This window comes from Mixophyes fleayi, chromosome 6 (assembly GCF_038048845.1).
Source record: "Mixophyes fleayi isolate aMixFle1 chromosome 6, aMixFle1.hap1, whole genome shotgun sequence".
Taxonomy (NCBI): Eukaryota; Metazoa; Chordata; class Amphibia; order Anura; family Limnodynastidae; genus Mixophyes; species Mixophyes fleayi.
This window is the reverse complement of record NC_134407.1, coordinates 12,697,005-12,722,228: the sequence shown is the minus strand read 5'-3', so window position 1 is coordinate 12,722,228 and position 25,224 is coordinate 12,697,005. Positions and strand designations below refer to the sequence as shown.

The 25,224-nt window shown below is 44.1% G+C and overlaps 2 protein-coding genes across 2 annotated transcripts in view; both read left to right on the top strand.

The window, feature by feature from the left end:
* Nucleotides 1–9,425, top strand: part of GPR162 (G protein-coupled receptor 162) — a 37,847-nt gene extending 28,422 nt beyond the window's left edge. The window contains exons 4-5 of the mRNA XM_075215826.1: nucleotides 1,733–1,917; nucleotides 8,613–9,425. Coding sequence (XP_075071927.1) covers nucleotides 1,733–1,917; nucleotides 8,613–9,140 — 713 coding nt within the window. The 3' untranslated portion in view covers nucleotides 9,141–9,425. The remainder of the gene's footprint in view (nucleotides 1–1,732; nucleotides 1,918–8,612) is intronic.
* A 5,668-nt stretch (nucleotides 9,426–15,093) lies between these two features.
* On the top strand, nucleotides 15,094–24,397 carry LOC142160822 (tumor protein p63-regulated gene 1-like protein). The gene is made up of 5 exons (XM_075215825.1): nucleotides 15,094–16,056; nucleotides 17,480–17,571; nucleotides 17,731–17,907; nucleotides 18,078–18,234; nucleotides 23,755–24,397. Exons 1-5 carry the CDS (start codon nucleotides 15,883–15,885, stop codon nucleotides 23,947–23,949), a joined length of 795 nt encoding a protein of 264 aa, XP_075071926.1. The 5' UTR covers nucleotides 15,094–15,882; the 3' UTR covers nucleotides 23,950–24,397.
* Nucleotides 24,398–25,224: the final 827 nt, after the last annotated feature.

The window sequence follows — 25,224 nt, the reverse complement described above, 5'->3', positions numbered from 1 at the left end:
GAACCAGTGACATCACTGAGAGTGCAGCCTATCCATTCACTGGGAACCAGTGACATCACTGAGAATGTAGCCTATCCATTCACTAGGAACCAGTGACATCACTGAGAGTGCAGCCTATCCATTCACTGGGAACCAGAGACATGACTGAGAGTGCAGCCTATCCATTCACTCGGAACCAGTGACATCACTGAGAGTGCAGCCTATCCATTCACTAGGAACCAGTGACATCACTGAGAGTGCAGCCTATCCATTCACTGGGAACCAGTGACATCACTGAGAATGTAGCCTATCCATTCACTAGGAACCAGTGACATCACTGAGAATGCAGCCTATCCATTCACTAGGGACCAGTGACATCACTGAGAATGCAGCCTATCCATTCACTAGGGACCAGTGACATCACTGAGAGTGCAGCCTATCCATTCACTGGGAACCAGAGACATGACTGAGAGTGCAGCCTATCCATTCACTCGGAACCAGTGACATCACTGAGAGTGCAGCCTATCCATTCACTAGGAACCAGTGACATCACTGAGAGTGCAGCCTATCCATTCACTGGGAACCAGTGACATCACTGAGAATGTAGCCTATCCATTCACTGGGAACCAGTGACATCACTGAGAATGCAGCCTATCCATTCACTGGGAACCAGTGACATCACTGAGAGTGCAGCCTATCCATTCACTAGGAACCAGTGACATCACTGAGAGTGCAGCCTATCCATTCACTGGGAACCAGAGACATCACTGAGAATGCAGCCTATCCATTCACTAGGAACCAGTGACATCACTGAGAGTGCAGCCTATCCATTCACTAGGAACCAGTGACATCACTGAGAGTGCAGCCTATCCATTCACTGGGAACCAGTGACATCACTGAGAATGTAGCCTATCCATTCACTAGGAACCAGTGACATCACTGAGAGTGCAGCCTATCCCTTTACTAGGAACCAGTGACATCACTGAGAGTGCAGCCTATCCATTCACTGGGAACCAGTGACATCACTGAGAATGTAGCCTATCCATTCACTAGGAACCAGTGACATCACTGAGAATGCAGCCTATCCATCCACTAGGAACCAGTGACATCACTGAGAATGCAGCCTATCCATTCACTAGGAACCAGTGACATCACTGAGAATGCAGCCTATCCATTCACTAGGAACCAGTGACATCACTGAGAGTGCAGCCTATCCCTTTACTAGGAACCAGTGACATCACTGAGAGTGCAGCCTATCCATTCACTGGGAACCAGTGACATCACTGAGAATGTAGCCTATCCATTCACTAGGAACCAGTGACATCACTGAGAATGCAGCCTATTCATTCACTGGGAACCAGAGACATCACTGAGAATGCAGCCTATCCAGTCACTAGAAACCAGTGACATCACTGAGAATGCAGCCTATCCATTCACTAGGAACCAGTGACATCACTGAGAATGCAGCCTATCCATTCACTAGGAACCAGTGACATCACTGAGAATGCAGCCTATCCATTCACTGGGAACCAGTGACATCACTGAGAATGCAGCCAAAACTCCAGTTCCTATGGTTACTTTTAAAAATCTAGGTTGAAAGGTTGAGATTTCTTTCAGGTTCGATCAACTGTAAATTCTTGTTTGTTGGCCCTTTAATTAACCCTTTAACTGTATCTTCAAGTCACCCCCGACCTATCTGCCCTCACCTCTTCTGTGTTCCTCATTGTGTCCCTGTTTAATTAACCCCTTACAGACAGTGTCCGGGATGACTTTGCAGATGGGCGTCTGTGTGAGGTCCGATTCGATTCCAATGGCGCTGCCATCAAGAGGCCTCCACATTACCTGGGAGGGGACCTGAGAGACGGCAAATACCTGCCCGTCAGGCACATCCTATTACCCACAGACCGCGGCCAGTACCTACAGGTGCACCGACACCAGGTGAGACCCAGAGGATCCCATAATCACCCACAGTCTGTGCTCCCATCACTGTAGACTGGTGCCCCCTAGTGTTCATCTACTACAACAGCATCAGCACCTTGTAGATGTGATTTTATTAATATTCATTTTTAAACAACATTTACAATTTGTTTTTAATAAATGTTTGGGGGGCTTTTTTTGGAAGTTCTTGAGAGTCACAGACGTTTACAGAATAAAAAAAAGAAATAAAGATTTGGGCAAACAATATGAACACGTACATATGTCATAGTATGTATTTGACAGATATAACAGAGCATATTTCAGTATAAAAAATTATTTTGGTCAATCTTCTACATAGTATTACGGGTAGGGGGATGGGCACAAAAGTGAGGGTTAAGGATTAATAATGTCCCAAATGACAATAATACTACAATCATTAGATGTATTAGATTATAATTAAGTCATTTAAGGTACTTGGTATATTAGTTCAAATTGTGGGCTATAAATTTACTCATCTATCTCAATTGTTTTCAAATGTATTGCTGCCTCCTCAATGAGTAAATATCATTTTGTTACATGGGAGATCTTTAATTACCAGTGACATTTGTGGAGGGCAACTTTCATAGCCTGACACAGAAAGTTTCAGAGAAGAATTTTATTTTGCAAATTCTGAGTATATTCATCAAGTATCCCTAGTAGAGATGCTGATGGTGAGAATGAACCCTATAACCAATAGTTTTTCATAGACAGAATATAACTTGCAGCTATAACAGTCATGGTTATTGGTTGCAAACATCTGAGTATGTCAAAAATAGTCTCGATTTAAGATCAACGACCAGAAAAACTGATTTGTACCACTGATAACAGCGGGAGCATCCCCAGATTCTACCTCAACCCAGATTCCTGAAGTTCTCCAATATCGTCTGCCTGTATATATTGTGTGTCACTTCATTTTGATGTTTGGTTGGTAGTAATATTATTATGGTAGATTTTTAAGGTACCACAGTGCTCCGTACAGTACGGAAAACAGGACATATATAAAACAGAGGCATACAAGGTAGACAAAATAAATGCATGAAAACAAAGGGTATAGAGGACCCTGCTCATTAGAGAGCTCACATTCTAAGTGGAAGAGGGCACAGCTGAAACAAGAGGAGCGAGTGTGGCTCAGAGTGGAGATTGGGACAGTTTTGTGAGGGTGCATTAGTGTGGGTAGTATCGGGGATAAGGTAAACTCCAAAAAGAGTTTTCAGAGAATATCTAAAGATTTGAAAGCTGATTGACCGGGCGTGGTAGAGAATTCCATAAGTGGGGAGCAGCACGGGAGAAGTCTTGTAGGCACGAGTGAGAGGTGGTTACCAGAGATGAGACAAGGTGCAGGTCAGAGGTGGATCTAAGAGGGCGGGAGGGAGAGTATTTTGAGATTTGAGATGCATTAAGGGCTGGTGTTGAGTAATTTGAATTGGATTCTGGAGGACACAGGGAGCCAGATTTGCAGCAGCATTTAGGATGGATTGAAGTGTATATGGATGTCAGGAATGCCAAATAACAGGGGTTTGCAGTTGTCAAGACAGAAGATGATGACAGAGCGGATAAGAGTTTTGGTAGCACTGTTCCCAGTCCAACTTAAGTTGTAGATAGATTTTAGCCAGAAGCTTTGTTTGTGGGCCTCTGTAAGGTATTATTATTATCAGTTATTTATATAGTGCCAATTCTATTACACAGCGCTGTAATCCATGTAAGAAAGTGAGGCCCAGACCCAAATTTCTGCCTGGGCTGCCCAAAAAATGTTCACTCCAATGAGTCAAATGCTTTGTTCGCATCCAGTTGTTCTATGAACGGAATCCTCCTGTGGCGTTTGTAAATGTGACATTAATCGCCTGATATTGACAGGGGTAGGCGTATCCAGCAGGACGTCTGTTTGATCCCTAAGGATAATTTTGGGCACTGCTTTATACAGCATGGAAGCCAGCACCTCGGCATCGGCATTGATCAGAGATAACGGTTTGAATACAATATATGAATATAATATACGTATCTGTTGATGTGCCATCTGGTCCATGGGCTGAGCGGGTATCATGATTAGCTTCTAGTATTATAGGAGAATCCAGATCCTCTCTATCACTAGTGGAGGAATGGATTGCCCTCCGCGTACATCTCTGTGGAGGTCCCACAATACGACAGGGTTGGAGGTGCATAGAGCAGAGTAACATTCTATATAGCCAACATTTATGAAGCCTGGAGTGGTGCATATAACACAGGGGGCAAACGCAGGATTTGTAGAGGGGGGTTTCCACACCACACCGCCAGTGGGCGTGACCAGCATGCATGGGGGCGTGGCTATAATATTAGACAGTGCTTGGCTGCTCTCCAACTCTTCCTATACCCATAATATACATGGGCAATGTTGGGTGCACTACTGTTAGGTGCACGCAGCTCTCCCTTTTCAAGCAGAGCTGTGTGAAGCGGGAGCAGGGTCCAGCTACCTCAATTATACAGTGCCCCAGGCTTGGAGGGGGGTTTCCAGGCACTAGGAACCCCCCCCCCCCTTCCTCCTCGGTTTGCCTATGTAATGCTATTTATATTTCTGATATATAACGGTGGGATTGCCTCCAGGTGACTTGTAGGTCCTGCCTCTTTCCTAAAGAACACAGATGAGCGCTGGTTTTGGTAACCAATATAGTTAATATTTATTCAAACTCTATGTTTAATTTATAGACAATCATATAAAATTAAAAGTATATTAATACAATAAACTTGGCAGCTACAGTATATGTATAAATATCAAAAAACTAAATTATATATTGTGTCCATTCAACTCTACCTTATTGCTTAGCATATAGAAATACTTAAGGAATCCAATCTTTTGACTATATTAGTCCTTGCAAAGAACGGTAGTCCACTTGTGTACCCCAGATATAGATGGTAAAACGTTCCCAATTATGCCTCTTAATAAGAAAAAAATATATTGAAGTAATTTTGTAATTTTGACCCTTCCATAATAATTAGCAAAAAATGCTGATGTTTCTCAGTTCAATCCTTAATAGACAGCAACCCCTTCAGGGATTAGCAGTGGAACCTCAATTCATTCCTCTTTTAGGCAACAATGGAATCCATCAGGAAAGTATTTTATCTTAATAAATATTAGTTGTACCATAGGATACAGGTGAGAGTTCTTACAATATAGTAACTGGAACTTCAGAAAGAACGTTGTTTCCAAACGATTGTTAAGATGTTGAGCCGAAAGTAATGGACAAAAACCTGCACAAGTTTATTAGAATCACCCAACGCGTTTCTCCACCTCTTTGGGGGTGGTTTCTTCAGAGGTCTTCCCTGCCTTATCCCCATCTTCATAAAAACTTAGATCATTATAGAAAACATTTTTCGATATGATAATTCTTAACCAGGTAAGTTGGTTTTGGCAAACATGTTTCCCGGTGGTTGATCAATCAAAGGTTACATATCTCGTAGTTTCCAGTGTTCGGGCTCAGTCATCTCCCTCAGAGTGTCAATTAGAGTAGAGAGAGGCAACTTATGTTCCCCTTGGGTGTGTTTTAGCCGTGTCTCATGCCATTAAGGGATAAATTGAGCCACTATTTCATTTAAAGTGTTCATCTAGTGCAGCTGACGTGGGACAACTGATTTGGGTAAAGTTAAGCCACAAAAAAGGGGTTCTTCAACTAATTCAACTAATTTAGTTGCCTCCATATCTACTGCAATCAATTTAGGGGGAAGGTCCAAGATGTCTCTTCCTAAATATCTCACTCCTCCTATACGGGGCGCTAGGACAGTTCTGGAGAACAAGTTATGGGTCTGAGAATTCATCACCATCATTGTAGCGCCGGATAATCATCATACAGATGTGGGATACGTGAATACAGTCAGCATAGACAGAGGCATTAATACAGGCCTAACATGAATACAATTACGGATGGTAGTAGCGTCGGGTACACACAGGGAATGAGAGATGTGTGAACAGCTACAGATACAAGCAGGAGTTTCGTGCATGTGAGTAAACAATCAGCACAGCACTGGCACAAGATTCAGCTAAGACATGACAAGGGACATACAAGGTAGATGGAGAGTGGACAGACGTGAGACGTAAGCTTAAGAGAACCCCGTCCGTGAGATCTTACATTGAGGGAAAGTGAGAGACAGTTGGAGCAATTGGGACACAAGCGAACGTGGTGGATGGAGGGAGTAGGGGAACATCATCATCATCATCATCATCAGCTATTTATATAGCGCCAATAATTCTGCAGCGCTGTACAGAGAACTCACTCACATCAGTCCCTGCCCCATTGGAGCTTACAATCTAAATTCCATAACATACACAGACAGAGAGAGACAAAGGTCAATTTAATAGCAACCAAATTAACCTACTAGTAAGTTTTGGGATCGTAAGAAAGCAAACACAGGGAGAACATACAGACGCCGCACAGATAAGGCTATGGTCGTCAATTGAACTTATGCCCCCAGTGCTGCGAGGCAGAAGTGCTAACCACTGAGCCACCGTGCTGTCCCTAACGAGACACATAAACACGCCAGAAAAAATAAACAAAATTTAACACTAGGACCAATGACCATAAGGTGACGTAAGTAGACAATTAGTGCAAAAACGATAGAAAGTAGTGACACATCTCAGGGATCTGATCGTACCATGGTACCCAACTATTTGAAGATGAGGTTCCATCTTATTAGCCAGGAAATGTCCCACAGAGAAGATGCACACTGGAAGAGAGCCATGAGATTGGCTCTTTGGTTTAGAAGCACAACTGTCTTGTAGCATCAGCTCAGTCGAATACAGTGAGAACCCGCCTTCTCCAAGCCAGGGGCGGATCTAGGAAAATGCTGCACCGGGGCGATTTAGGGGGGGGGGGCGATTTAGGGGGGGTTAGGCCCCGCCCCTTTCTAACATCTTAGGCTGCCGACGGCTGCACACTATGTGCAGGTCCGTCCAGCCGTGACAGGCAGGGACAGTGTGCTGCCCGGCTGCTCTGATTGTGTTTTAAACACAGTCAGAGCAGCCGGGCAGCACACTGTCCCTACCTGTCACGGCTGGACGGACCTGCACATACTGTGCAGCATTCGGCAGCAAGTGTCTGCAGTGGCGGATCCCCCCCCCCTGGATCCGCCACTGCTCCAAGCATTGTTGCATCTCAGCTGGTTCTTTGAGGAACCGTTCTTTTCCATTATGATGGACACAAAACTGATGGAAATATCATGGCAAAGCGGATACCCTTCTGGCGCATCATCATCATCACCATTTATTTATATAGCACTACTAATTCTGCAGCGCAGTACAGAGAACTCACTCACATCAGTCTCTGCCCCATTGGGGCTTACAGTCTAAATTCCCTAACATACACACACACACACAGACAGACAGACACAGACTAGGGTCAATTTGTTAGCAGCCAATTAACCTACCAGTATGTTTTTGGAGTGTTGGAGGAAACCAGAGCACATGGAGGAAACCCACGCAAACACTGGGAGAACATACAAACTCCACACAGATAAGGCCATGGTCGGGAATTGAACTCATGACCCCAGTGCTGTAAGGCAAAAGTGCTAACCACTGAGCCACCGTGCTGCCTTGTATTATATACTTTTATACATCTTTTTTTCCAGGTACAAAGCTACCTCTTTGATTTTGTAGGGTAATAGAAAAGTCTAGGAGGAAGGAAACTCCGGTGCCCTCATTCAGTACATCCCCTACTTTCCTGGCAGCCCATAAGATGGCATCTAGGTATCTAAAGATAGAAAGCGTGGGACACATGGGGAAGCCCCAGTGACATATAGAATGCACCAACCACCTTTCCACAAATTGTTCCGTGGATGCACTTCAGCCCTCTCCAAAAGACAATGATTCTAATATTATTGTGTTTTAATTTTTCCTCAAACTCCTTTACTCTTGAGAAGGTCAACCAAGCTGTAAATGTGCCAATGTCAATGTTACTAGAAGCTGATCCTGGAATACTAATCAGACTTTTCCTCCAAAAAAAAAAAGTATATATTTTTCCAAACCGATGCTCTTAACCACTCAGTCAGCTCCAGGATTATCACAGCTCTGAATTAGCCAGACAATAATCTCTGTATGTCTCTGACCTGACGCAGCTGGTGCATTTCACACAGAGAGGCAGAAAGTAATTACTAGATGCCGCTACACAGATGCCCGTATCCATGACTGTGGCCGTCCTGATTGCTTTCTCATTTAATGTAACAATGCGCACAAGAATATTATCATTATGTCCCTATTGTAAAACTCATGTTAATAAAGGAAAATGTAAATACACTGAATCAACATTATGTATTTAAAGGACTACTTAACCCCTGAATTGAAATTTTTAATTTTGGAACCAGGGAGATAAGATACATTGATGAGTCTTACTTGGGTATTTCACTGCAGCTCTGTTTAATAGTAAAGTAACACTTCAAAGTTCTAATATAGGCAGTGGAAGCTCCTCCCACAACATTAGTGCAGGTGCCTTGATCAACCAATCCATTTCTGTGCAGCAAGTCTGAAAATCTGCCTGTCACTCAGTGTCTGTTCTGTTAGTGAAGCACCTCCCTCCTGACAAACTAAGGCGTGAGAGCATGATGGACATATCTAGTTGAATATGAACACTCCTGTCATTACATGTATGTATTGTAGTTCAGTAATATACAGCCTCTTTAGTTGTTGTTCAACTAATTTCATGTTACTCTCTAAACAGGCCCCTCTCTCCCGAAGGATGTCCCATGATGAAATTGACATGTTTCCTCCTCGCACCTCGCCTCTATTGCTCAGGTGGTCTTCCTCAGATGATGTTCGAGGTGGGCCCGGATCAGGGCGAGGAGGCAGCCCTTCCACCCCTCACCGGGGCCGTGAGATGCAGCCCTGGAGCCAGCAGCACCACCCCCCACGAGGAGAGGCAGACTACGGTCTCAGCACCCTGCACCAGTTTTTGCAAGCAGGCATGGGAGGGTCTACCGGGATGGGGAGTGGAATCCACAACTCCTTCTTCCGGGATGAAATCACTGCGTTTATCGATGACACCCCCTGCCCTTCACCTCTTGGGACACCACACAGAGTCCGCACGAGCCTGCGGCCCTCTCCTCTCCCGAAGAAGGGACTGGAGGGAGGGGCGGCGTGGGCAGGTTTGGGAGAACGGCGGCTGTCTCTTTGCAGCCCACCTCTCGCCGCAACTGAGAACCGTAGGTCGTCTTTGTCGGAAAGAGGGTGCAAAGGTGGGACTTCGTAAAGAAGAGCCCTTGAAGAGTGTACAGGGTCTTTCACACTTACCTCCTTTGTATCAGTCACCCCTGAACTGAAGACGGGACTGTTCATGGAACCTCCCTTTGTTTATGTTCTTCTCAGGCAAATCGTCTGTTTGTGAGAGGGCAAAGGGCTTCAGGGGGCGCTCACCCGACACTGCCTCTATCCCTCACGCCTCCTGTGATAGCGCTTTGCCCCCCCATAGACACACCACAAACAAACTGGAAAAATGAGCCAAAAGATGACAAAATAAATTGCGATTTGATTATAAGTCTGTGTGTGGCAGTCATGATACAACAGTACCAGGAACAATGACACAAACGGGGATACACAGTGAATGACACAGATGTAAAACGTTTTTTTACATTTAATATTTGATTTGATAAAATTACAACTGATATAATATTAAGCATTTTAAGAGAGGGGGGGGGGAGAAAAATAACGAGCATGAAGAATTAAGGTAAAAGGGGATCAATTTGCTGGATTAATGTTTTAAATAGTATAACCAGGTACCAAACACAGAATTATTAACGCAAACAGCTGTCCGGTCCTCACATCAGGACAGTGGTCAGGTATGGCTCATGAATTGATAGGCCAGGTTCCCGTGGACAAGGTGTCGGCCCCTCAAAATACCTGAGGCCAGTGTTCTTATATGACACTTTAAGCCTGTTCATCCCTATTTATGTGTCCAATTTATGACTTTTTTATTTTATATTTTACCTTACAATGCAAGGGGTGCAAATTAGTTTTCTGTTTTGCACATAAGTTAAATACTGACTGTTTTTTTCATGTAGTACACAAATATCAACTTTAAATTTCAGTGTACAAATAAGCTATCAAGTATTTGTGTGCTACATGATAAAACAGTCAGTATTTAACTTATGTGCAAAACAGAAAACTAATTTGCACCCCTTGCATTGTAACATGGTTTTGTCCAGGAGACTAAAATATGAAGTTTCTCAAGTTAAGATCCTTAATAAATCATCATCCATAGACACTAATGAAATAGCGCCTCTCAGTGGCCAAATTAGCACCGAAAATTCTATGGATTTGTCCCTATAAGCGGGCAGCTGTCTGAGGTAGCTGGTGTAGGAGTTTGGCAAAATACAGGGAAGTCATTTAACTGCTGTTTTCTGTTGATAGATGTAATAATTGTAATATTTGCCTGTTAGAATGTGTTAGCTTGTATATAAATGGTTATGGTAGTCCATGTAATCAATGGGAGGGGAAACATTTCTGTCGTTGCCTTATGCAGCACACTTATTAGACAAATCCTGCCTAGCACTGATTGTATAGTTTGCTTAAAAGTTTTCCACCTTTAGGAAAGAAAAGTGGAGGTGTTGCCCACAGCAACCAATCAGATTCTACCTGTCATGTATCCAGTACATTCTAGAACATGACAGCTAGAATCTGATTGGCTGCTATGAGCAACACCTCCAATTTTACTTGTTTGAAGTTTTGATAAATCTTTACCCGTTAGACCAGTTTTTTTCCAGTTTGCAAATGCCCTTCAGCACATTTTACTAAATTCATTGTTTTAACCCTCAGGCTTCTGTGTTTTTCACTAAGGCCTATATATTATTTTATTATCATTATCATTTATTTATGTAGAATACGTGGTATTACATTGAAGCCTACAATCTAATTTTCCAACCGTATGCACACACGCTATGGTCCATTTTGTCAGTAGCCAATTAAACTGACCGTATGTTTTTGGGCCATGGGAGGAAACCGCACGCAGACACGGGGAGAACATACAAACTCCACACAGATACAGCCTTGGTTGAGGCGTTAATGCTAACCACTGTGCCACCATACTGCCTACACTGTTAATGCTTTCCATTTTACGGCGCTGTACGTCCATATACATTTATTAAGAGGTGCGTTCGGCTCCACAATCTTCCTGCACCAACTTAACAGAAGCCTTGCAGCATTACTCTGTGCTGCTGTTAACATTAAAATGCTTGGATTGGCTACGCGTTGGCCTAGACCCTCCCACTTCAAACAAATTGTCTGAGATTAAATTGCTGTTCACATTCCAACGCTCTGATTGGCTGCAGGCTGTTCTGGCCACGCCCACTTCATCTCAGGAACGTCTGTGTGTGACCAGTGTTGGAGAATGAATACAAATGAAAATTACATCAAATGCTTCATTGAAACCTTCAATTATGGTCTCAGAAAAAAAATACTAAACTATGTCTGTAACAGGATCCAGAGCAGGAGATTAAACATAGTTCAGGATAGTTGATACAACTTTGTAAAAGGGACGGAACAATCATTAAAAAAAAAAACTTTTGGTAAACAATAAAATGTCATTTAAATTTGCCATTTATTTTAATAAAGAAAAAATGCATTAGTTTTATTCACATTTTCTGCACCTGGGTATAAGTGTTAATGTTTACAACTTATTGCATAGAGGACATTTGGACAAATATGAGATCCCAGAAGCTGAAACAGTGATATATTTAGTACAAGAAAAAAATCAATATCTTTTCTTTAAATGTTTTTTTCACCCCTTCGCAGGGAGCTGCGAGCTGAAATCCAGCGAGATATTACCGTATTAACGGTAATATTTTTGGAGCGCGGGATTTTCGGCGATCCCGCCGTCAATTGAATATGCCCCATTGTATTTTGCAATCAGTATTTTTTTTATTTTTTTTTGCTAAACCACACGTCATGTATCACAAGATGTTTGTGTAATAGTGGGTTCATTTATTATTTTGCGCAATATACCAAATTACTTAGTAGGGATCACACAGAGGGGCATATTCAATTAGGATACGTGGCTGCGATCACACGCGGTCGCACGGGTCCTGGTACCGCAACATTGTCGATTTCTGTGCGCACCCCAGAAATCCGTGATGTTGCTGTACTGTAATGGCACTTTACAAGCGTAGCCGCAAACCCTAATTGAATACCCCCAAGAATGTTCATATTAACAATGCTGTATTATTATACAGAAATATATCAAGGGTTATAACAAGGTGCAGGAGGGAAACATTCTACAAAGGAAGAGAAGTATTAGAACACGAGGACATGTACTGACACTGGGGGGAAGAGAAGTATTAGAACACGAGGACATGTACTGACACTGGGGGGAAGAGAAGTATTAGAACACGAGGACATGTACTGACACTGGGGGGAAGAGAAGTATTAGAACACGAGGACATGTACTGACACTGGAGGGAAGAGAAGTATTAGAACACGAGGACATGTACTGACACTGGGGGGAAGAGAAGTATTAGAACACGAGGACATGCACTGACACTGGGGGGAAGAGAAGTATTAGAACACGAGGACATGTACTGACACTGGGGGGGAAGAGAAGTATTAGAACACGAGGACATGTACTGACACTGGGGGGAAGAGAAGTATTAGAACACGAGGACATGTACTGACACTGGGGGGAAGAGAAGTATTAGAACACGAGGACATGTACTGACACTGGGGGGAAGAGAAGTATTAGAACACGAGGACATGTACTGACACTGGGGGGAAGAGAAGTATTAGAACACGAGGACATGTACTGACACTGGGGGGAAGAGAAGTATTAGAACACGAGGACATGCACTGACACTGGGGGGAAGAGAAGTATTAGAACACGAGGACATGTACTGACACTGGGGGGAAGAGAAGTATTAGAACACGAGGACATGTACTGACACTGGGGGGAAGAGAACTACTAGAACACGAGGACATGTACTGACACTGGGGGGAAGAGAAGTATTAGAACACGAGGACATGTACTGACACGGGGGAAAGAGAAGTATTAGAACACGAGGACATGCACTGACACTGGGGGGAAGAGAAGTATTTGAACACGAGGACATGCACTGACACTGGGGGGAAGAGAAGTATTAGAACACGAGGACATGTACTGACACGGGGGAAAGAGAAGTATTAGAACACAAGGACATGCACTAACACTGGGGGGAAGAGAAGTATTAGAACACGAGGACATGTACTGACACTGGGGGGAAGAGAAGTATTAGAACACGAGGACATGTACTGACACTGGGGGGAAGAGAAGTATTAGAACACGAGGACATGTATTGACATTGGGGGGGAAGAGACGTATTAGAACACGAGGACATGCACTGACACTGGGTTGGAAGAGAAGTATTAGAACACGAGGACATGTACTGACACTGGGGGGAAGAGAAGTATTAGAACACGAGGACATGTACTGACACTGGGGGGAAGAGAAGTATTAGAACACGAGGACATGTACTGACACTGGGGTGAATAGAAGTATTAGAACACGAGGACATGTACTGACACTGGGGGGAAGAGAAGTATTAGAACACAAGGACATGTACTGACACTGGGGGGAAGAGAAGTATTAGAACACGAGGACATGTACTGACACTGGGGGGAAGAGAAGTACTAGAACACGAGGACATGTACTGACACTGGGGGGAAGAGAAGTATTAGAACACGAGGACATGTACTGACACGGGGGAAAGAGAAGTATTAGAACACGAGGACATGTACTGACACTGGGGGAAAGAGAAGTATTAGAACACGAGGACATGTACTGACACTGGGGGGAAGAGAAGTATTAGAACACGAGGACATGTACTGACACTGGGGGGAAGAGAAGTATTAGAACACGAGGACATGTACTGACACTGGGGGGAATAGAAGTATTAGAACACGAGGACATGTACTGACACTGGGGGGAAGAGAAGTATTAGAACACAAGGACATGTACTGACACTGGGGGGAAGAGAAGTATTAGAACATGAGGACATGTACTGACACTGGGGGGAAGAGAAGTATTAGAACACGAGGACATGCACTGACACTGGGGGGAAGAGAAGTATTAGAACACGAGGACATGCACTGACACTGGGGGGAAGAGAAGTATTAGAACACGAGGACATGCACTGACACTGGGGGGAAGAGAAGTATTAGAACACGAGGACATGTACTGACACTGGGGGGAAGAGACGTATTAGAACACGAGGACATGTACTGACACTGGGGGGAAGAGACGTATTAGAACACAAGGACATGTACTGACACTGGGGGGAAGAGAAGTATTAGAACACGAGGACATGCACTGACACTGGGGGGAAGAGAAGTATTAGAACACGAGGACATGCACTGACACTGGGGGGAAGAGAAGTATTAGAACACGAGGACATGTACTGACACTGGGGGGAAGAGACGTATTAGAACACGAGGACATGTACTGACACTGGGGGGAAGAGACGTATTAGAACACGAGGACATGTACTGACACTGGGGGGAAGAGACGTATTAGAACACGAGGACATGTACTGACACTGGGGGGAAGAGAAGTATTAGAACACGAGGACATGCACTGACACTGGGGGGAAGAGAAGTATTGGAACACGAGGACATGTACTGACACTGGGGGGAAGAGACGTATTAGAACACGAGGACATGTACTGACACTGGGGGGAAGAGAAGTATTAGAACACAAGGACATGTACTGACACTGGGGGGAAGAGAAGTATTAGAACACGAGGACATGTACTGACACTGGGGGGAAGAGAAGTATTAGAACACGAGGACATGTACTGACACTGGGGGGAAGTAGGTTCACAGGGAATGTGAGGAAAAACTACTTCACAGAAAAGGGTAGTGGATAAGTGGAATAGCCTCCCATCAGAGGTGGTAGAGAATAATACAGTAGAGCAATTTAAACATGCTTGGGATAGACATAAGGATATCCTTACAAAGAACTAAGGATCAAATAGGGTTTGAGGTTACCATAGGATAAAAATTGGGCAGACTAGGTGTGCCAAGCGGTTCTTATCTGCCGTCAAATTCTATGTTTATATTATTATTTCACACTGCATGGCTGTACAGAGACCACTGTGACCTGTATCACACATCCCAGACTACTCTTGTTGCTGTAACTGATTCCGGTGCAGACGAGACCTCACTATGTGTTTGGTAATTGAATTGTCTCCAGAAGACATGGAGGACGGAGGGCAGGAAGGGAGCGAGGTGACAGCAGATTGTACACACTGTACACAGACCAGTACTGGATGAACTGGTTTCGTTTCTTAGAAACATTTCCTGCTTCCACCGTGCAATACAACTAGAGACACAACTGTAACACAGAGACAGCTAGCGAGAGCAAGAGACAGACAACTGTAACACAGAACCAGAGACAGCCAGCGAGAGCAAGAGACAGACAACTGTAACACAGAACCAGAGACAGCCAGCGAGAGCAAGAGACAGACAACTGTAACACAGAACAAGAGACAGCAAACTAGCAAAACAATAGACAGGCGACTGCCAGTCAGCACAGACCAAGAGAGGCAAGACAGACATCTTGAGCAGGAGACAGCAAGAGTGAGTAAAAGAGAGACAACTGGGACAGAGAACAAGAGACTGCAAAAGAAACCAAGAGACTGTGGACTGCCATACAGGACAAGAGACAGCAAACCAGCAGAAGAGACAGACAACTGTTGAAGGGAGCAAAATAAACAACAAAGGGAATAAGATACAGACACCTAGAGAAAAGAACCATAGACCGCACGCTAAGACAAGAGAGAGGACAAGAGTGTGCAAATAAAAATAAGAGACAACTGTGACAGAAAACAAAAGCAAAGAGACAGAGAGCAAGTGCAGATAAACCTTGCTTAAAGAGAGAACTAAAGAGAAAACTCCACAAAAGATATCAAGTGGCCGATGAATAGGCATTAGAGACATTTCTGGGTATTAATACAGTAATCATTAGTCCACAAATGGACAAAGAAAAATCAATAACCCCAGAGACCGCATCACCGGCTGACAGCGCAGACCCCAAATCAACGCTGAGCGCCCTATATACCAAGGAGCCTCGAGCATCCTTCACTCCCCAAAACATTGATATAGACCGAAAGCCGAACCTCTCCAAAGAGGATTTCTTCATATTCCGGGTAACTGTGCACTTGTATCATATATTCCAACTGTCGTTCTTGTGGACCTGAATCTCCTGTCCCACTTTCCTTCCAAACTATTCTTCAGCTATAGATCTGTATATATACATTTCTTCATTGGCTCCCATTGTTGACTTTTGTATATGAGTTATATGCACTTTAAAAAAAACAGATATTTTAATTTACATTTGCTGCCCCCCAAAACTTGCTGCCTGAGACAGCTGCCTCAAGACTCCTCATTAGTATTCTCAAAAAGAGGTAAAGCAGAAGGCCGAGGTAAACTTATGAGGTGGTAAACTGAAGATGCTATTCTCTTAAAGTGAGCTAGAAGGTGTCACACAAGCAGATTTCCAGCCCCGGCATCTATTAATATGCAGTAAGCATCATTTTGCGTCCAGCAGGAAAACAGCTGAAGCAAACACGAGCCCTGCTGAGGTCGCTGTTATTTCGCCTCCATCTGACACATTAAACAGCCACTCAGAATAAACAGCTCAGACATTATGTAGATCCTTTGTAGGTAGTGTATTTCCTGCTAACAGAGTGGCCTACTCCCCCCCGAAATCCCTGAGTCTCCCAAACGTTCCAGGAGAGTGGTTACAGTTTTATTTGCCTTTTCTTTCCAATATTTTTCCATTCTTTCTCTGTATGTACCGTGCTCTCACATCTCTTTTTTTCTACTCTGTTGTGATGCATCATGACGGCTCCACAATTTCTGCCAGCTGGAAGAGAGAGAGGGCATGTGCCAACAAAGAGGGTCTCATTTACCAAATACACTCAAAGCGCACTGTAAAATGTTGTCAGCGGATAGAAGGACTGCATAGGCAAACCGAGGGGGGTTTCCTAGTGCCTGGAAACTCCCCTCCAAGCCTGGGGCACTGTATAATTGAGGTGGCTGGACCCTGCTTCCGCTTCATACAGCTCTGCTTGAAAAGGGAGAGCTGCGTGCACCTAACAGTAGTGCACGCAGCATTGCCCATGTATATTATGGGGATAGGGGAGTTGGAGAGCAACCAAACATTGTATAAAATTATAGCCACGCCCCCATGCACACTGGTCACGCCCACTGGCGGCGGGGTGTGGAATTTCCCCCCTACAAATCCTGCGTTTTCCCCTGGACTGTATTTCTTAATCTCGCTCCACCACGACTAGGTGCACCTACTTTGTAGTTTGTAAAGTATCCTTCCTGCTCCACCCCGCACTGTTTTGTGCTTCCACAAACCCATGAACCTTGGCGGAAATCTAGGTGCACATAGAGGGACCAAAGGTGATTTTGCACTGCGTAGTGGATGAATGGTACTTCACAAACGGCCTTCAACGTGGGGACATCAGTATGGGGTTGATACTGCTTATTATTCTTTCAATGTAACCGCTACTGATAAGTACATTGCATTATTCTGACAATTACCCATTTCTCACCCATTAGCCGTCGGTGGCCCAGCAGGCTATACAGCAAATTCAAAGCCACCTATCTCAGGACGAGGACGGGAACCTGCAGAGCTCCTGGATCCTGGCACAGTAATGATTTGTTTTACATCTTTCTTCCTTTCCTCCCTGATATTTAACCCTGTTACTCGTGTCTCATTCACCCCTTATCTTCATTCTCCATCATTTGTTCCTCTCGCTTCTCTTCATTGGCCTTTGTATCTAAATTATGATGATATATCTCCTCCGCAGGATCAGTCACTGGGGTACAGAGCGTGAGGTCCTGGCATTTCTGTGCGATAAATCCCTACTGATCTGTTACTATGATTTTGTGGAGCTCGGTAGCTCGCGAGTGTTTCGGATACCTCTGAATTACATCGACACGGTGACCTGGGGACCTCTGTCGTATCCTCGGATGGCTCTCAACAAGTGAGTGTTCTGGAGAACTCGACAAGTGATGGTGAAACTATTATGATATCTAAGGCCTCTTCCTATTATCTGTGCATCAGTTTTATTGTGTTAGTGGCTTTATTGTTGGACGTTAGTATAACCTGTTTCTCCTTTCTTCAAGTTTTTCTGCACATCAATTTTTTTTGCAGACGGGATGCACAAGCTCTCCAGGTGAAGTGGGACAAGCTTCGAGATCCTCCATCGTTACTCTCATGGTGGAACCCTTGGACAGAAGATCTCTCCTACATCAACCTGATCCAACACCCAGGAGACACCACAGAGAAATATCTGAAAGAGATGTGCCAGGTGAGGTGGGGGAGGAGACGATGATATACAAATCTTTAAATAGTGAAACACAGGAAAATTAGTCTTATTGATTCATCCAATATATCTCACTCTCTTATGTTTTCTGTAATAGTCCCTCTGGTTTTCATCATTTATCATTTAACAAGGGGTGGTCTTCTCTCCCGAGAGTCCACAACTCCCTGAGATTGAGGAGTCTCCCAGACTTTCTGGGACGGTAAGGCTGGGTACACATTACAGTCTTTTCAGCCCATTATTGGGTCAATTAAACGATAATCAACCATTCGGCCAGATATTGCATTAGTGTGTACGCTCCAGCAATGAATGAGGGTCGTTCCAAAGCACCGATCATCCTTTAATTTGATTGTCCAGCAGAACTATAAATCTTGATCAGCTAAGGAACGACGTCCTTCCAATCTTGCAGTGTGTACGTACTCACAATCAGGATCTACATTGAGTTTACAGTCGCGATCTTTTTAGCCGATGGTTATGACAGATGAAGAGCACAGATCTGAGGTTAAATCTTATAAACCGTGTATAGTGTGTACAATTCCTGATCAGGACCTCTGGGGGTTTTTGTTTCAGTCATTGGTACAATCGTTGTAGATAATGCATTTGTCGGAAAATTCTGTAGTGTGTCCCCAGCCTAAGCAAGCATGTTTAATACGTAGTAATTAAGAATAACATCTTTACTAAAGATCTTGTATAAGATTACTTGTTACTTTATAAAGTCTTGTAATTGATTTTTAGTAACGGTGAAAGTCACCCTTCTATCCAACCTTTCAGTCGATGTGTCTTCAATAAAGTGTTTTTTGTTTTACTGTCACAAGTGGACACCTAATGAATTAATAATCTTCACAAATGTCTCCTCCTGTTCAGTTTCCAGTGTATTCAAATAAGAGAGATTAGACGTAGCAGGAGTCTAGTAGTGTAAGAAGTAAAATAGTGTGAAAAAATTATGAAAAAATAAAAAATGCCCCAAATATGTTATTTCTGTTCTTTACACACCAATGCTCATTTAACAATATTGCATGTGGGGCAAAGTTTGTATTAAACCACAGCAACCAATCAGATGCGTGCTTTCATTGTGTAACTAGCACTAGACAGATAAGAGCTGATTGTTGTAAGTAATGCACCTAAAGACAATCTTAGCAAATGAGCCACACAACTCCTTACTGTTTGTGTAAGCGCCTGTCACACAGACACCTATCACGTAGACACAATTTGTGTGGGAGTGGCCTAAGAATAGGGCCGCCATCATTGTCAAGTGAAAACCGCAAAATCCATAGTTGACAATATTTGAAAATAATTTCATTGGGCGCTTTGCTGGCGGGAAGGTGCAAGGAAGAAGAGGTAGAATTATAGCGGCTACGGGACCCAGGGGCCCCATCCATAGACCACAGACTCCTGTGAAAGCCAAAATGTTTTGTTGCCCTTGTGCATTCTGCGGTAGTCATATTTCCGGCAAAAATGTGTAAATGCCGACACATTCATGCTGCCTACATGGTTAAAATGTAGACATTGTGATTGTTGACAATAGTTATGTCCACGGTCACAATGTCGAAATTAAACAATGCCGGCAGCTGTATAGCCGCCGGACCCACCAGCACAAAACAGCAAAAAATTCAAACAGTGGTACACGTTAGAACTACCCCTCCCTCCCAAAATACCTAAAGATTTGTGCTGACAGCTGGCGGACCCGGCGACAATACAGGCATTGCTTGTTGAATGTCGACATTGTTACTGTTGACATTTCAACTGTCGACAATGACAATGTCTACATTTTAAACATTTCATAGACAGTATGGATGTGTCAATATTTACCCTGTGATATTTACATTTATTTATTTTTATTTAATTGCATGCATTGTTTGATTTAGCAGGCTAATCAAAGCTGCTCATATAAAACAGAGATGTCAGCCTCGTGCATTTTATCCAGGTCCGATATATTTGTCAGCTCCTGAACGTTGCTCTGATTTACTCGTTGCTTTAACCTGGGCTCAAATAATTCACTGATATAAAAAAGCTTTTTACGTCAAGTAATGAAGTGAGCCCAGGTTAATTCTGTGCTTAATCCAGTAACAGACAAATATCTCCTGGATGAAACTAGATTAATGTCAGACCAATGTGACCCATTTTAGGGGCATTTGATTCGTTTGCTGCTGTTTGTCCAATTAATTTTCCAACCGCGGTCACCCGAGCTGCATTTAGTAGTATTTTGTTACCATCAGTCCCAGTGGAGGAAGTGCGGAAATACTTCAACCACTGATCAGCCCAGATTATTGTCAAATAAGTGACTAAATATAAGATAACTGTAGGTTGTGGGGGGATTGTCAGCATATTCAGTAGCGCAAAATCACATACATGAACATTTCATTGTAAGTACACTCAACGGTAGCATTTAGCATTCTAGAACTTCGTTATATTATTAGTGTATGTGGGAAATGTTACCAATCACTTATTCCTCACCCTCTATCATCCTCCATCTCTCCTACTCTTGCTTCTTGCCTTCAGATCCCCTTACATTGGCTCACCCCCATGTGTCAACCCTTTATCTATCCATTTAGATTGTAAGCTCTAGTGACCAGGGCCCTCTTCCCTCCTGTTCTCATTACATATAACATTTGATCACCAGCTACACTGTGCACGTCCTCCTTGGGCTCTCTGCCCCTTGACTCCTCTCCTCCATGGTCTCCGCACCTCTTTCAGTGGCTCCAAACCTGTTAGTCGCGCCCACGGTAATGGGCACAGGTTTCAGCCTGCGCTGAGTATACCTCTCAGGGGCAAACACAGGATTTGTAGAGGGGGGTTTCCACACCACACCGCCACTGGGCGTGACCAGGGCCGCCGAGAGGGGGGGGGAGCGGGTACTAATAAGTCGGTCGTTGGTGGGGGGAGCAGGGTAGTTAAAAAAATAAATAAACATACTCACGTGATCGCGGCGCCGGCGTCCCTCCTCTCTGCTCCATTCAGACTGAATGCCGAGTGTGACGTCATCATGTCGCGCCCAGCATTCAGACAGTCTGAATGGAGCAGAGAGGGGCAGAGAAGACCAAGAAAGAAGTGAGAAGAAAAGGAAAAGGTAAGTACATGACACAGAGGGGTTAAAAAATGAGGGGGGGCATGGCACAGAGGGGTTAAAAAATGAGGGGGGGCAGCATGACACAGAGGGGTTAAAAAATGGGGGGGGCATGGCACAGAGGGGTTAAAAAACGGGGGGGCATGGCACAGAGGGGTTAAAAAACAGGGGGGCATGGTACAAAGGGGTTAAAAAGCGAGGGGGGCATGGCACAGAGGGGTTAAAAAATGGGGCAGCATGGCACAGTGGGGTTAAAAAACAGGGGGGAGCATGTCACAGTGGGGTTAAAAAAAACAGGAGGGCGGCATGGCACAGTGGGGTTAAAAAACGGGGGGAAACATGGCACAGTGGGGTTAAAAAAACAGGGGGGCAGCATGGCACAGAGGGGTTAAAAAACAGGGGTGATCATGTCACAGTGGGGTTAAAAAACAGGGGGCCAGCATGGCACAGTGGGATTGAAAAAGGGGGGGGAACAGCATTGTATAGTGTGATGAAGGGGAGCCAGGTGAAGGGGCAAAAGCAGCATAGAGGGCGCAGTGTGATCATAAGGCATGGCGATGATGAAGGGGCACATTATTGCAATGTTGGAGCTGGAGGAAGGCCTAAATATTAATCCTGGGTGGTATTAATTTAACGCCAGGGTTGTTTTGGAATTATCTAAATGTAGCCATTTTTTTCCAAATAGGACCCCCAGCATTCCAGGACCCAGACAAGCTGCAACTAAAGAAACCTGCAGCCACAGGTGTTGAAAGTGAGAAGAACAGGTAGGAAAAAGCAGGACAGTATGTGAAATGTTGTGATTCTAGTAGGGACAATGTCAATTTTTGGTGAGTGTTGTGCCCAATGTAGGGTGCAGGCCAAGACTGAACTCTTTGTGTACACACTGCATTCTTTCTATATTACACTGTGGTGCTAGATGTCCTGAAAGTCAGGAGTGCTTGAACATATGTGACGCTCCGGCGAATTGAGAGCCTAGTGATTTTGATGTGTTAGCCACGCCCCCAAATGCATGACCACACCTCCGGAATTATTTTTAGCATACTCGACTATAAGGGGGGCCACATGAATTTGTTGTACTGGGGCCCTGAATTCCTCTTGGCAGCCCTGGGTGTGACCAGCATGCATGAGGGCATAGCTATAATATTAGACAGTGCTTGGCTGCTCTCCAACGCTTCCTATCCCCATAATATACATGGGCAATGCTGCGTACTGTTAGGTGCACGCAGCAGGGCCGAAACTAGGGCTGTGCCATAGGGGCAACCGCCCAGGGTGCAACACTGAAGGGGGCGCAGTTTAGGAATGTTTTAGGTTCATTTGGTTAAAATTGAAGGCTAAGGGAGCAGCATTTGTCTTTTTCGCCCCAGGCGCTAGAATTCTAAGTTACGGCTCTGGCACGCAGCTCTCCCTTTTCAAGCAGAGCTGTGTAAAGTGGGGGCAGGGTCCAGCCACCTCAATTATACAGTGCCCCAGGCTTGGAGGGGGGTTTCCAGGCACTAGTAACCCCCCCCCCCCCCTCGGTTTGCCTATGCCCCTTACACCCCAGTAGCTGCGTTCAGAGTTGTAGTGTTATTTTCTTACTGTATTGTGCTGTTATACCATGTGCTGTCTTGTTCTTTCTCCTCTGTACGGTGCTGCAGACCGCATGTGGCGCCCTATAAAGATTATTAATAATAATAATTAAAATAATAATAATAATATTCCTGTTGTCCTTGGACCTGTTCTCAAATCCCTGCTCTCAAAACTGCATGTTTTCCAGATTTCCTGAGACATTGTTGAAAAAACATGTAGAGCTTTTAAAATGACTTAATTTGTAAAATACCAAAACTCAAGCCCCTTTTTGCAGGACAATCCTGGTTTTATCACCAGGAAGGAGCCAAGGACCAGGGCGTGGGAGTGTTGCCAAGGCACATTGAGGGTGTAGGCAGTATGGACTGGGGTGCAGCTTAATGTCGTCATTTTCACATTTATTTTGGCAGCAGGGGTGAAGCTGCCGTGGTAGCAGTAGGTGGCAGCTATGGTGCCCCAAGGGTGCCTCCCTTGTAAATGCCCCCACGCAGTAGGACAGCAGACAATTTCTTTCCTCCTTCTGCTTACTGAAGCTCCCTCTAGACGAGTTCAGGCTGTGTCTGCCGTCATAGTTACCAAAAGTAAGCCTAGGACTGGTTAGCAGTGTATTGGTTACTATAGCAGCAGCCATGGACTGATCAGTAGAGGGAGCTTCAGTAAGATGGAGGGGGCTAATTAAAGTTTTCTCAAGCCATAAACCCTACCCACACTTTCTTCTGGGTCCGAAATAAAGTTAAAAGGTTGCAAGAAACTATTCCAATGTATACCACTAATTTGGGTGCATCTGTACACTGAATTCTGGGAATTTAAGAACATTTTTACCTCCAGGCCCCTCTCCCTTACTCCCTAGTCACTGTATATCCTTTGTGTTTTTCCAGATGGATAAGTTCATGGAAAATTTGGTGGAAATGGTGAAGTTGGCGCATGAGCGCAGCCCTCTCCCTGGTCGAGCCAACGGGCTACTGGTCCTAAACAGGCCGGTGAATATAGATACGTCTCTGGGACTTTTCTCTTTACTCAACAGCAAGGTCCAGCTGGGATACGCCAAGCCTAGGTGGGGTTTTGGATTTTGAAGAGACACAAGAGGTGATAGAGTGCCCCTTAGCGGCCGCAGAGACAGAATCGTCCAAACTGACCAACGTTTCTGCCTGGACGTTATTAATATGTTTCTCTGTTGCTGTGGATGGGACGTTGTCTGGATTTAAAAAGCAGCTTACATCTGGTTCTGACCGTCCTAGTTATTCTTAGCCTGTTTAGCACATAACAAGTTGCAAAAAAGAAATTAATAACACACAATAGAATAAAAACAAAAACATTTTATTTCTGTTGTCACACATTAGGGCTCATTTACCATCATTGCTATGCAATTTGATATATTACATGATAATTTGATACGAATAGGAGTACAATATTATATAATTATACCAGGGAGCAAGAAATAATTTCTGTTTTTATTTAATAAGTGGAGAACAAGTATTTTGGGGGTATTTTTATTATATTAAACTTTATCTGAAAATTGTGTATATGTCTTTTTTTTTACTCATTGCAGAACGGACTGGGGTCTTAGGAAACCCTATACATTTTACTGGGCTGTCAAATCTGCCCCTTCAAGGGTCCCAATGCTCTTAATTACCTGCCCTCAACAGCCCTGGGGGCCAAGAAGAAGCACAGCACATTTCAGCAGAGGGCTGAAAGCCCCCCCGAGAATAATGAGACGTTGGGGAGGGGGCACATTGCCATTGGTTAATTATTTTTTAATTTCATTTTTTAAATAGTACACAGTTAACGGAAACTGTTTTGTCTCATTAAAAGTTTAGGATGAAATAAAAAAGTTCTATAAATAAAAAGTAATAAAAGCGCTTGAACAGACTTAATGGTATCAGCAATTCTATCCTTGGCCACCAGTAAAACAATAAAACTTGACTGTAAAATTGTTTTAAAAATACCAAAGTCAATTGCAATAAAACCATATTTGGATATTTAATACAAACTGCCCTGTAGTTCCTCTATCCTCCCAGGATAGAATCTTCCTTAGGACTAGTCAATTACTACATACCACTGACCACTCAGAGGCCCCTGTCAATTTTCCTGTTAAAGTCTACGTGCATAGTCTCAGCAGAGTCGCTACTTTAGTGTCAGGAATGAGGATAGAATTCTGGAGATACAATGTTGCACACAGTAGAACTCTCAGCTCCCCAATGTTCTGGAGATACAATGTTGCAAACAGTAGAACTCTCAGCTCCCCAGTGATCTAACTACAAATGACCCCCCCCCCCCCCCCCATTCCTTCTGCATCTGTCCCTTATTACCCCAGGGACCCCCACCCTCTGTGCCCCCATCTCCCCCTC

Bases quoted from the DNA above. Each gene is read 5' to 3' on its own strand.
- LOC142160822 (XM_075215825.1), top strand. From the start codon at position 15,883: ATGGACAAAGAAAAATCAATAACCCCAGAGACCGCATCACCGGCTGAC. The intron at 17,908-18,077 runs GTGAGTGTTCTG...TTTTTTTTGCAG, and splicing joins CCTCGGATGGCTCTCAACAA to ACGGGATGCACAAGCTCTCC. The intron at 18,235-23,754 runs GTGAGGTGGGGG...GTGTTTTTCCAG, and splicing joins ATCTGAAAGAGATGTGCCAG to ATGGATAAGTTCATGGAAAA.